General features: G+C 44.4%; 1 protein-coding gene across 1 annotated transcript in view; it reads right to left on the bottom strand.

The window, feature by feature from the left end:
* SLC4A11 (solute carrier family 4 member 11) overlaps positions 1-10,121 on the bottom strand; it is a 256,640-nt gene extending 246,519 nt beyond the window's left edge. The window contains exon 1 of the mRNA XM_025179543.3: positions 9,634-10,121. Within this exon, the coding sequence (XP_025035328.1) occupies positions 9,634-9,691 (58 nt within the window). The 5' untranslated portion in view covers positions 9,692-10,121. The remainder of the gene's footprint in view (positions 1-9,633) is intronic.
* Between the last annotated feature and the right edge of the window lie 3,090 nt (positions 10,122-13,211).

The raw sequence follows: 13,211 nt of genomic DNA, 5'->3' as shown, positions 1-13,211 counted from the left end.
TCAGGCTTGCTCACATTGGGAAACAGGGGTAATGTACATGCACTGGAATGGGTTTCCTAGGGAGATGGTAGAATCTCCATCCCTAAAGGTTTTTAAGTCCCGGCTTGACAAAGCCCTGCCTGGGTGGATTGAGTTGGGTCTGAGCCTGCTTTGAGCAGGAGGCTGGACTCAATGACCTCCTGAGGTCTCTTCTAGCTCTAGGAGTCTATGCTAGGAGCAACCAAGACAGAAGCTATGAGTTACATCTATTTAGACTCCACCTAGAGTCACATTTGAATGGGGCCACAGGCTTTGTTGGACAAATAGGGGGCTCCTGATCATCTACAATAGCTACTGATCCCAACAGGCATTTCAAGTTGTGACTCTGTATTTGCTGTGCTCTTGCAAATAGCCTTTGAGTTTAATATTTTTCTCATTATCTGAGCTAGCGATAGACCCATGCTAGCATCTTTCAGTTCTCTCAAAAGGAAAGAAACCCTCCGTGCACTCAAATCATGTTTCACAGTATTAAGATTCATGTGGATTATGTACAGAATCAATGCCAGAGACATAGCCACAGAAATACTAAGCTAGACAGAAAATACTTCTCAGCCCTCCAATTCCACCACTGCTATTGGTTTATACTCAATTGCAGCATGAAGGTTATGAAATAGTCTGCAGTGTAAACAAAACAACAACAACAACAACAACAAAAGGCGGAGACTCGTTCTGTTGCAGTTAATTTCAACAACAAAAATCAATGGACCTTCAAATCCAATTTCAGAGTAATTTAAATAACGTATAGTCTATAAGTTAACATTGAAAACAAGACTTGATTTGGTTTAGTCTTAAAATTGAAAGTTTTTACTTTTAATGACTTCTCTGGGTTCCAAGCTAAGCATTACACTTGCTGAAAAGCTTCAGAGCTCATCACATCCTGTGTATTGCTTGGGAATAAACGTCTTTCATTAGGCAGCAAAGCAGACTTTAAACAGGAAATGTTTATTGACTTCATGTTCACTCTATAAAATGTTTACATGGCTAGAAAAGAAACAGAAACTCATATCCAGTCCGAATTGTTCAGAGTTTAAACTAAAAAGCTGGATTCAGTACAGAGTAAGTATTCAACTGGATTGGAGAGAGACGAGGTAGATGAAGTCATATACTTCATTAGACCAACTTCTGTTGGGGAAAAAAGAAAAGCTTTCTTGAATAAAATGAAAGCTATGACATCACCTACTTTGTAGCTATGTTGGTCCCAAGATAAGAAAGACAACGTCACTATACAACTGATCATGAACATTTGGAAATTTGAACCTTGATGCTACAATGTAAAGCTAGAAAGAACCAGAAAAAAAATCTTTTTCTCAAGGAACAAGAGGCATATCATGGGAGCATTTTGCTTTCATTGACCAGACAGTCAAATGTATGGGTTAAAAACTACATTGATTTTAAAATACAGCATAATAAATAATACATTGCATTAGTAAAACATATCCCAAGTGTTTTATCAAGTGAATGTGCACTGTTTAACAAGGATGTGTTAAACAAGTCCAATTGTGTGTGTGAACAAACATATAGGTTTAAACCTGGCTTATTTTGGTCCATTTTGAGTTGACACATTTTACACCAAAGCTTAATTGAGCTCAGAGACTCCACATACAACTTATTTTAAATTGGAGGAATTTTAAGTGAAACAGTTACAACTTCTGTGTTCAGAGAAGCCCAAAGTGACTTGCCCGTGACCCTTCAATGACAGAGCTGGGGAAAAAATCCAAATCTCAACTTCCAATTCAGTGCTCTATCCAGTAGACAACCTTGCCTTTCTAAGATCAACAAGTTACATTTTACCTTCACTCAAAGTCAGCCCAGAGGGCAATACACTGGTGGGGAAAGGTTTAACATGCTTGCTCAAGTCTTAACATTTGTCCAGAGTAGGTAACAAAAGGTATCCAAAGGCTACGTTTACACTACAAGGTTTTTGCACAAAAACAACTGTTTTTGCGCAAAAACCTGCGGAGAGTCCATACCTCAAATGAACTCTTGCGCAGTTAAATGGGCAGTTAAATGGCAGAACAGAAGGCTTTTTCCGCCATAGGTAAACCTCCTTTTCTGAGGCATAACTGCTTTTAGCGCTACAGCTATTGTGCAAGAAGGTAAGTGTGGACGCTCCAGAGGAGTTTCTTGTGCAAGAAACCCCTCTGGAAAAAAAAGCACAGGTGCTCTGATGGCCATTCCGTGAATGGCCATCAGAGCTTTCTTGTGCAAGAGCATCCATGCAACGTGGATGCTCTCTTGTGCAAAAGCACGTGGCTTTTGCGATGTGCTTTGAGGTGTGGCCGTGTTCTTGTGCAAGAAGTTTTTGTGCAAAAACGCATTCGCAAAAGGCTTCTTGTGCAAGCAGCATGTAGCATAGACGTAGCCAAAGAGTTTAGTGTTATCCAAAAACTAAACGACAGCTCAACATGAAAGTCTGCTGTGGGCCCATCCGGCCTGGCTGGAGCAGCCCACAGCATGGCAGGCCTGTCCGGGCTGGAGCAGCTCCCTGCCTGTGGGCTTCCATTTAAGTAATTAACCAATTAAGCAGGGGCAGATATAGGGCAGGGCAAGCGGGGCAGCCACCCCGGGCCCCATGCTTCAAGAAGCCCCACGCATGCGCCGTGGCAAAGGGGGGCCCCGCGAAATTGGACTGCCGTGGGCCCCGCATAATGATCCTCTGCCCCTGCAATTAAACATAACATTTAACCAGTTAACTGATTAAAAGTGCTTTTACACCCCTAAAGTGTACACCACATTTCAAAAAGCTGCCATGTCCATGCATGGCTGAGGGTCAGATCCTTAGCTGGCCCTCAGCCAGCTAAGAATAAGAGTCGCTCCACTGAAGTCAATATCCTTCAGCTTTCAGTTACCTCGGGGCCACTGATGAGAAGAGCTGCCCTGATTTTTCCCTCAGCCAACATCTGGCCTTGACACTATCCCCTTGTTTCTGCTCCTGAAAATTAGAACCTCAAATGCTGACAAAATATGGAGGGCAGAAGTGTGTGTGATTGCATACGGGGATTTTCAGAAACTGAAAGCCATAGGATTGTATTTCCCTCTGAAGTATCAGTAGAGCTGCATGCTTTCTACAGCATTCTAAAAATTCAGATAGAGTAAGATGGCCTGTAAACGCAATATGAAAGCAGCCTCATTCTCTGCCCATTTATGCTGGCTTTATCAACGCATAATGCAAGGAAATTTAATTAATTAATAGACAGACAGACAGATAGGTTTCTTGTTGCACAAGACACAAATTCAGCTCAACTTTGACAAAATGCAATTTTTTCCTACCCAAAAAAAGCGAGATTTCATTTCAGTTTTGACCATTTATAAAGGTTTTCACTTTTTTAGTTAAGTGGAAAGACATTTCCAAACTAGAAAGCAGTTTTGGGAGCTCTAGTTTGGTTTGAAACATCAAAATGAAATATTTTGGATTTTTTAAGATTTCCTTTATGCATCTTCCCTTTCACGTGATACCCTAACAATTCAGAAAGCATTTCTGCATTGCCAAATCAGAACTTTGCACTCAGTATTCATAAGAACACTAAGGGATGGGGAAGAGGCATTGACTATATGTTTGACAAGATACTAAGAATAAAACTTTCATCGGTGCCCTTTTCAGAGGCAAGCTAGTCTAAGTTCAGGGCCCTAAGGATGTTCCGATTGGAAGTAGAAATTGATGGAAGCTGGAATTTTCTTTGCTGCTCTTGTTTATTTACAAGGGATGCGCAAGGTTCCGCTTGCCTGAATACAGGAGGAACCAGAAATGAAAAACATTTCATAGCCAGGCGGCAACCTGTGAGCTTTCTTGATGTGTCTTGGTTCTCTTGTGTCACACACTTATTTTATCCACAACACTCAATAAAAGTCCCTCAACACAGTCTAAAACTCCTGCCGGGCGGGGGGGAGGAAGAGAAGGGTCACATGACTTTTTTTTACCTATGGAATACTGTTATGTGAGAAAACCTATATGACCTTGGGATAGACTCAAGGAGATCAGTCTATTTAGCTTAGCAAGGAGAAGGTTAAGAGATGACTTGACCGCAGTCTAGAAGTACCTGAACTGTAAACAAATTGCTTCAGAGGGGTTGCCAAGTTAGTCTGTAACAGAAAAAACTTTAAAAAACCAACACCAAATAGCCTAGTAGCACCTTAAAAACTAACCAATGGTCTCCTCAATCTAGCAGCGAGTATCCTGGTTGGAAGATGACGGTAGACACATTCGGACTAGAAAGTGAGAATAATTAACCATTGGAACAATTCAACAAGGGTCATGATGGGTTCTCCCTCACTGACAATTTTTCAAGCAAGATTGGATGTTTATCTAAAATTATTTTTTTAGGGGGATGGAGGGAAGGCCTGTGTTATGCAAGAGGTCAGACTAATTTGTTATAGTGATCTCTTCTGGCCTTGAAATCTTTGCACCCTATACTACTTGAATGTTTTAAATAAAGGTAACAGAAAAAGCAAAGATATTTGTCATGTAAGAGGTTCTCATATAGTATTATGGCTAGCAGGAGACCGCATCATCCTTCTCCCACTACCACTGAGGGCTCTCTCTCTAACATCCTTCACTCAGAGGTAGTGAAGAACCAGATTTCTCCTGGACGTTATTGCCCTCTCGACAAGTGTGCTTGGAGGTGTAATTCAGACTTGCATGAGGCTGTGCCACCGTCTCCTGTCACTGTGAATGCCTTAAAGGGCTCTGCTGCTGTAGCTTCCTACCTCAATGTTCCTGAACACCAAAGAAGCCTGCATTGTGTATTCAACAGGGCCTGGCTCCGCAACTCGGTCTCCAGCAGCCTGCTTGTTACACTGTCTCAGCCGGGTCTCCGCTAGCCAAGCCACCCCAAAATACCCCAAACCTGAATCTCCCCAAAGCCCTCTGCCCTGAGACGTACAACCCTCGCCTCGGGCTTCCAGAGGAGTAATAAGGTCGGTTGTTCCTTTGAAGAAAGGAAAGGGCAGCAGCTTGTTGCTTTAGCTTGAGTTAATCATTGCTTCATGTCAAACACGCTGCTGGGTTCATTTAGACTAAAAGTACAAGTGCATTTCATGAAAAAGAGGTTTTAAGTAGGTGTCATGTAGACAGGATCAAGTGAGAAATGGTTACAAGCAAATAAACGTAAAGTACTTTTTCTAGTGGCTAAGACTTAAAAAGCTACAGACTAGATTCAAGGTAGGTTTCTCACCCATCTCTTTCCAGCCATGGCTGACTGGAAGTCGGGACTTTCCACAGAAGCACAAGGTGTTGGTTTCCCTTGTCTTTTTAGGTACAGGTCTTTGCCTATAAAGATTTTGTTCTCTTTTATTATTTAGTTCCTAGAGATGCCCACTCCCCCTTGTTAGAAAAGCCCATCTTTCTTGGCCTGGAAGAGTTCTGCCCCTTGTGTCCATACACCATGGATGACAAGATGGTTTCTTAGCTAGCCTTATACGGTCACAAGCTCACTGGTTTGTCCCCAGGCTCGAGATGACCTCATGCTGTTCTTCCTTTCCTGTGGCTGTCCCATCCCTATGATTCATGTATTAATAGGGCTTCCATTGTTCTTGGTCATGTCTTGCGTTGTTTCAGTGGAGACAGGTAGATAGCTGCCTCCTATGGGCAGAAAAACCAGTTTCTTCCTTTATTTGGTCATAGACCTTAAAACATAACATCAGAAGCATTCATAGTGACTCCTATAGCATTGATGCATACATATCACGATGGTATTAATCACCAGCGTATAATTACCTTTCATTAAAAGACCCTACTATACTGTAAAAGTATATAGAGTAATACTGTATACAGTCATCTCACTGACTTATCATTTAAGCTTCAGATGCTGCAAGATCCTTGGTACTTCACTCACTAGGTTGATAACTTATGTTATCCTTTATGGAATGCACCTTCACTGCTCTGCCTGACGACAAGAAAATCCACATTCCTTTGTCTAGGGCTGGCTGGGATCGTGCATTGTTTGCCAGAGGCATTTCGAGGACACAATGCTAGCACATACCCAGAGCTCTTTGTACACACCCTGTACATGCGCCTCAACAGAACATCACTGATCAAGGAGATGTTGCTTTGCAGTGGTATGTAACATGGGTATATGACATTGACAAAGTGTGTTAAATGTGGCATATCAGCCCTTGCAAGAGTAGCAACCCTCCTTCCCCCCTCCAAAGGCCTCTGTGTCACAAACAGACTATGAAAACACTCAGCAGAAATGGGGAGAAGAGGCCACATAGGACTTACTCTGGGAGCAGCTGGGGAAGGCTAGGGATGGATGGGCATGCACATTTCATATCTGAGTTACGATCACCCTGTCAATCACGTCGTGCTGTTCATCTAACCATTGCTCCAACAGATATTACCACCAGTATTAACATGCCCACACCAGCCTTTGTCTCGTTTCATACATTCATTTTGTGTAATTCGGCACAGATGTGCATGCTTCATTTGCAAAAGCGGCGAGGAGTCCTGTGGCACCTGATAAACTAACTGAAGTGTTGGAGCATAAGCTTTCGTGGGCAAAGACCCACTTCGTCAGATGCATGTCAAAGTGGGTCTTTGCCCACGAAAGCTTATGCTCCAACACTTCGGTTAGTCTATAAAGTGCCACAGGACTCCTCGCTGCTTTTGCAGATTCAGACTAACACGGCGACCCCTCTGATACTTGACACTAAGTTTCATTTGTAATTGTGAATTCTTAAAGAAGTGCTCCTATGGTCAAACGGAGATAAAACCAACATGAGGCACCTGGAAGCATTGGACTCAATAACGGCTCTTTATGGGAAAGGCAATGGGTTTTTTTTTTGAATTCTCATTAGTATTCTCATTAGTTCCATTGGATATTTCCAAAGCTGCACAGAGTTCTGAAGACAAAAGTTATTTAGGCTCCATCAGCTCTTGCTAGCAGCTGTTGCAGGTACCATGTTTTCATCTTCCTTTCTGAAAATCTGTCTACACTGCAGTCAGGATGATTACAGCATATGTTGACACACCTAAGCTAGTGTTGCTCTAACAACAGTGGTGAAGCTATGGTAACACAAGCTGTAGCAGCCCATCCAGGACCCTGGTTATGTACTCAAGCAGCTAGCCCACGTTATCTAGCTTTAATGATACTATTACCTACTGCACAGTTATCTTGAGTGTGTCTTACATATGTTGCTGTCACATCTCTCATTGCCAGGTGGACATATCCTACAAGAACTTCCCCACAGCTCTGACATGTTTATCACCATGCTACTGGAATTACGCATCACTTCATCACTAGTCAGCAGAAAAAGGTTTCACACTCCACCCCCAAAACACCTTCCAACTCCTCAGGAATCTGCTGTGCTCAACAGCTCCAGCCCTCTGTAGATGCCCACTCAAACAGCAGAGTTTTGTCATGGGGCCCAGAAGGCTGACAACAGAAAAAACACAGTTTAGTGTTAAACAGATGCAAAATGAAAGGTTTTACATCCGTTCCATCCACCACAATATTTCAGATTATGCTCACCTGAAACAAGATATTTTGTTCTGATTTTCTCCCAATGAAAAAGCAACAGTTTGGGGCAACAATCAAATTTTCTAGAGGGTCATTTTTTATTTTGTGGAAATTGCTTTTCCTGTTAAAAAAAATCATTTGGATAGAAAATTCACAGGCAGCTCTAAGAAGAATATGCAGTATTTACAGATGTAACACTAAAGCATAGGATGCACACCAGGAACATCTGCAGCAGTGTGTGGGACGGGGGAAGAGAAGAGGGAGGGAGGTGGCTATACAGAAACTGGTGCTAGCCCAGGCTTATTGGTTAATCGGCTAAATGAGTACACTTGAACATCCCTAGAGAAGAGGCAGCTGTACTGTAATCCTGCTCTGTTCTTTACAGAATAAAGTCTGCTCTTGGTGGTTTGTCTGAGTGGGTCTGGTCTGAGGGGCGCACACACTAACACTGAGCACACCAAGAAGCTTCAATCCTAGTCTCCCAAAGTTGTGTAAATAGTCACAAGGCTTCCCCTATACTGAATAGCCTCACACTGGACCAGTGAACAGGAGAGTCTATATCTGTTTGCAACATGCCCTTTGTATTAAGGCACTATGAGAGAGGTGCTGCAGCTAGCAATCCAACTACAAGCCTGCCGACCGGCTTCCTGCTACTCCCTCCAAACTCCTCCATCCTTCAGCCTGTGTTCTCCCTCTGAGGTCCATGCAATTTGGGACCTTTACTTCACATTCAACTCCCCCCATGCTGCGGCTTTGTCCCCCACTCCTTCTCTCCCTCTTCTTTCCACCTACCCCTCATTCTGTCTCTCTTCCACCCCAAGTCCTCTCACACCCCTTGTCAACTAGGGACTGACACAGACAGGCACCAACACCTCCTCACTCGCTTCTCTCGGTAGCCGCTTGCTGCTGCCACCACCTCCCCCAGTCTTACAGCCACCGTGGAGACAAGCCCTCCCAGGGGAGAGCTGTGGTTGAGGGGGAGGGGAGGTGAGGCATATGTCTAGGAACTGTGCCCAACCCGTGGTATCCCTTCAAGAGTCCCAAGTCAGCACAATAGAGCCAGCACCTTGTCACCTAGTTCCCTCTACAATAATCCTCTATTACTCAATCTAAAGCCCTGTCTAGGGAAATTAGGCCAACTTTACCTGTGTCTATGTGGCTGGCCAGAAAGACTCTAGGCTGGCCAGAAAGACTCTTGGCTCAGAGTCCCTCAGCAATAAGCTGGTAGCTTGTGCTGTTCTTGCAGTATTTCCCCACTCACCGGGGAAAGGAGGAGAGAAATTAGGTCGTAAGTAGCCAAAGCCCCAGCTCAGAATGATGGGGAGGATCTCCCTCACCACACACAGTTATTTTTTGTGCTCCTCCTTCACGCTAGCTGTTTCTCCTTCATTTTCCAACATACAAGTCTGCCATAACAGAGCAGTAATGCATACCATCCATTAGCCTGTGTCTGGCAGCAACCAGTGCCTGAGAAATCACAGGGAGCTGCAAGCTGCTGAGGTAGATCATCCCAACATGCCTCAGGTGCCCTGGAGAATGAAGGTTTTATATGCCTTTGCTCAAAATAAAGGATCCTCCCTAACGTAGTCTTGTGTTTGCTCATTGCTCTTACAGAGGTCAAATCCTTTCATGCATTCCACTAAGCTCGTGTCTTCCTAACTGATGCCACCTGGCCTCCAGGTTCACAGGTCCATTAGACAAGAGCGATTTCCTTGGGTTAGCTTAAGATGCGCAGCCTTAGAATTTCATTGGCCTCTGCCATCATTAGCGTGCGCACATCTCCCACGTTGCCTTTTTCTTCTCTTTTTATATTGAAGTCCCTCACTAACACTAGTCATTTGTTCATCTGTCCCTGTATCGGAACACTGCCTGGGGGGGGGGGGGAGGTGGCGGGGAAAGAGAGATAGGGTAACCAGAACTGACCCAAACAATCCAACTAGAGGTAAACCCCCAATTTATAACCTAGCACCACACTAGTGTCACTTTTAGCCTCTCCTCCACTCCATACCCTACCTGGTAATTTGTTTTCTTTCTTGCCCACGAACCAGAGGCTTTCACTGTGGTCTCCTGAATCACTAACTCCCTGCTAGCTGCAGTTAACAGAGAAGCCAGCAAAACCCATGAGTAATTCAATCCTTACCTTCTACGACAGAGAGGAGATTGCCTTCACTCTCGGATCTCTTTGACTCCGCTTTCATCTTTAAGAGCCCAGGATACAGCAGGAGGCCCGAAGCTTTTCCTCCCTCCTCTGACTTGTGGGAAATGAGGTGGGGAAGGACTGTTCCCACCTATAAGCACCCCTGCAATGGGTCTTGGAAGGACAAATTGTCTCTGTTGCCGGGCGAGAGGCAGGTTCACAGAAAGGAAGCCACTTCCCCTATCAGTAATAGTAGATGTGTGATGGGGACAACCTATTTCTTCCACCCGCTCCTTAAGGTGCTATCAGCTTTTCCTGAGGGCCCATGGCCTTGCTTTGGGCTGCAGCTCAGTGGTTTATTCTTTGGGCCTGAAGCTGAGGAGAAACCTACCTGCTCTGAGAGAGCTGCAAACCTACCCTAGGGCTTTTCAAGCAGGAAAGAGGGAGCCATGAGAAGGGGGCCTGGCAGCTCATTCTGCTGGGGCTGGTTTAACTGTTGCCTCCTGGAATCTTCTGGGAGTTTGAAAAACAAACCAACTCCTCAGGCCAGAGTGGCTGGCTCTGGGCTGCAACGAGCTGAACGAGTAGCTGGCTACAGGTGATGCAGCGTGCCCTGAGAGAGGTGGGGCTGTGGGAAGGCTCAGCACACCTGTGTGCTGCTGAGCACTGCCTCTAGGTAGCACAGGCTCAGCAAGGAACTGTTTCTCAAAGGTTTCTCCCTAGAGCCAGTTAGGGAAGGGTGTGGATGAGGGACTCAGAGGCAAGACGAGGCTGGGAATGAGTGAGGTTGTGAAAGCTCCTAAAATGAGGCCGTGTTTAAGGGATTTTCCAGGGGCTGTTCAGAGGAAGAGCCTTTGTAACAGGGCAGGGTTTGCAAGCCATCTTCAATGTCTGGGGAGCGCTTTTGTACCTCATGAAGATTTCTGAGGGAATAACTTTATGGCTTACAGTACACACAAAAACCTCACTCCAGCTATTTCCCCTGGGCACAGCCTTCAGTCAAAGTACATTGTATGCAGTGCGTCTTTCCTAGGCTCCCCTGATTAAAAACAGGCCAAAGCCATAAACAAAAGAAATATTAACCTGTCCATATTGTTATTATAGAGACTCCAGTAGCCTCAAAGGGATAATTGGGTGCCACAACCCTGATTCCTGAGGAGAGAGAGAAAATAAATCAATCAATAAAAATAATAAATAGATAAAAATAATTCACCCTCCATCATTTGTTCTTAATTCACAAGTTCCAAGTCCACACTGTGATCATCTAGGTCGACCTCCTGTATAACACAGGCTGCAGAACTTCCCCAAACTCACATGTTACATGGCCCAGGTCTGTGTTGTATCTCCTTTGTATCACACAACCCCCTAAATGTGTCACACAGTCCTCTTATTACCTTACATCCCGAAAACCTGTTAACAGTATATTAAGGTTGCAAAATGAAGCTCAGAGTTGCCTGTGCCACCCTAATTTCAGCCCTCTTGTGGGTGTACATTATGCTAGTCTTTAATGACACGATCACATTGTGATGTTTTTCCTCAGGACCCCTGCTTCAGTCAGTGAAGCGGTAGTTTGTCAATATTTCTTGTTATGCAGCACATTCAGGGTCTGTCTAGAATGCACCCCTCTGTCGGCAGAGGGATGCAGATTAGGCAGGTCGACATTGCAAATGAGGCAGGGATTTAAATATCCCGTGCCTAATTTGCATAAAAATGGCTGCCGTGTTTTGCCGACTCAGCACTTTGTCGGCAAAAAGTGGCAGTCTAGAGGGGGATCTGTTGAGAAAGAAAGCCTTTTTCGACAGATCCCTTATGCCTCCTGCAAGGAGGTTTACAGGATCTGTCAAATAAAGCTTTCTTTCTCTACAGATCCCCCTCTAGACTGCCACTTTTTGCCAACAAAGTGCTGAGTCATCAAAACGTGGTGGCCATTTTTATGTAAATTAGGCACGGGATATTTAAATCCCTGCCTCATTTGCCATGTCGGCCTGCCTAATCTGCATCCCTCTACCGACAGAGGGGTGCAGTCTAGACATACCCTCAGTGTGTGGCCCTGTGCCTTAGATAAGGAACCCCATTTAAGCTCTGCTCAGGATATGGAATTCTGAGTTTCCTCCTGGTTATTTCTGAGGTGTTTTCATCACCGTCCGTGAGCATCTCATAAACATGAAGAGATTTATTTTCACAATACTCCCCTGAGGTGAGGGGCATTTTCATCCCCATTCTACAAAGGGAGAACTGAGTCACAGAGAGCTTGAGAACAAATGTGTCCATTGATGAGGAGTGTCTCATAGAGTCATGGTATATGTGCATCTCTCTGCACATGGCTGCATATGAATACAACATGTCAGCTGCCTCTGTAGCATGGAGAGAGACTTCTCCCCCTTTTAAGGTGCAATACACAGAACTCAGGTCATAACAGATACAGGACTCCAGAGGGGATATCCGCCAGCATATCTACCTTTTTAAAGGCCAGGTCTACACCAAAAGGGAAGGCTGAATCAAGATACACAACTCCAGCTACGTTAATTATGTAGCTGGAGTTGGCATACCTTATTTAGAGTTTCCCCATTGTCCCCACAGCAAGAGGCTCCCGTTGGCTTCCCTTACTCCTCACACAGCCACTGATGGGGGCATCTTCTGAGTTCAATTTATCAAGTCTTAACTAGACTCTCTAAATCAAACTCTGGAAGATCAATCATTGCAGGGTTGATTTTCCGTTTAGTGAAGACGTGGCCAAAGTAATTAATAATTACTGAAATATATGAATTCCACGTTGAAACCCATTTCTGTGTCTTGTAGAAATGATCTCATCACTCTCTTAACTGTCCTATACTATTGCTAAAACTCTTGCCAGCACTTTGTAGTAGCAGGACAGGACTCAGAAATCAGAAATCAGGGCACCTGTAAGACATGGGTATGCTCATTCTGACATCACTTACAGGCATTGATTGTGCTCTGTGCTGCCATTGGATAATATTACCACCGTTAGTCGATCACAGGCTAACTTCTGATCCACCAACATGATGCAATCAGGAAAAAAGGCAAATGAGTGCTTAGGAAGTATGAAAGAAGGTATTTCCAGTAGAGATAGGGAAGTATTCATGCCTTGTACAAGGCACTTGTATGGCCTCATCTGGCATACTACAAACAGTTCTTGGCTCCCTTGTAGATGAAAGATTCATTCAAGCTGATACAGGTGAAAAGAAGGGCTGTAAGGATGCTTGAGAACGGACATCTTGCCCTAGGAGAGATCAAAAGAGTTTGGCTTGTTCAGCCTAGCAAAATGTGGACCGAGAAGGGAAATGATTAGTCTCCATAATTACATTGGTGGGGTAAACCCTAGAGAGTGAGAAATGCTATTGAAACTAACAGACAGAGTCAGCACAAGAACATGATCGATCCATGAAGAACTTTGTGCTTGGAAATTAGAAGGTGTCTAAGTATCAGAGGAATGAGAGTTTGGAACAGCCTCCTATGAGGAGCAGACGGGACAAACAATCCAGCTAGTTTCTGAATGGATCCTGATATGCTTATGAATGGGAGTGTATGATGAGGTTACCTGTCATAACAGGGGACTGGAC

Source organism: Pelodiscus sinensis, chromosome 4, assembly GCF_052426305.1.
Source record: "Pelodiscus sinensis isolate ZL-2025 chromosome 4, ASM5242630v1, whole genome shotgun sequence".
Taxonomy (NCBI): domain Eukaryota; kingdom Metazoa; phylum Chordata; order Testudines; family Trionychidae; genus Pelodiscus; species Pelodiscus sinensis.
This window is presented reverse-complemented; position numbering and strand designations above follow the sequence as displayed.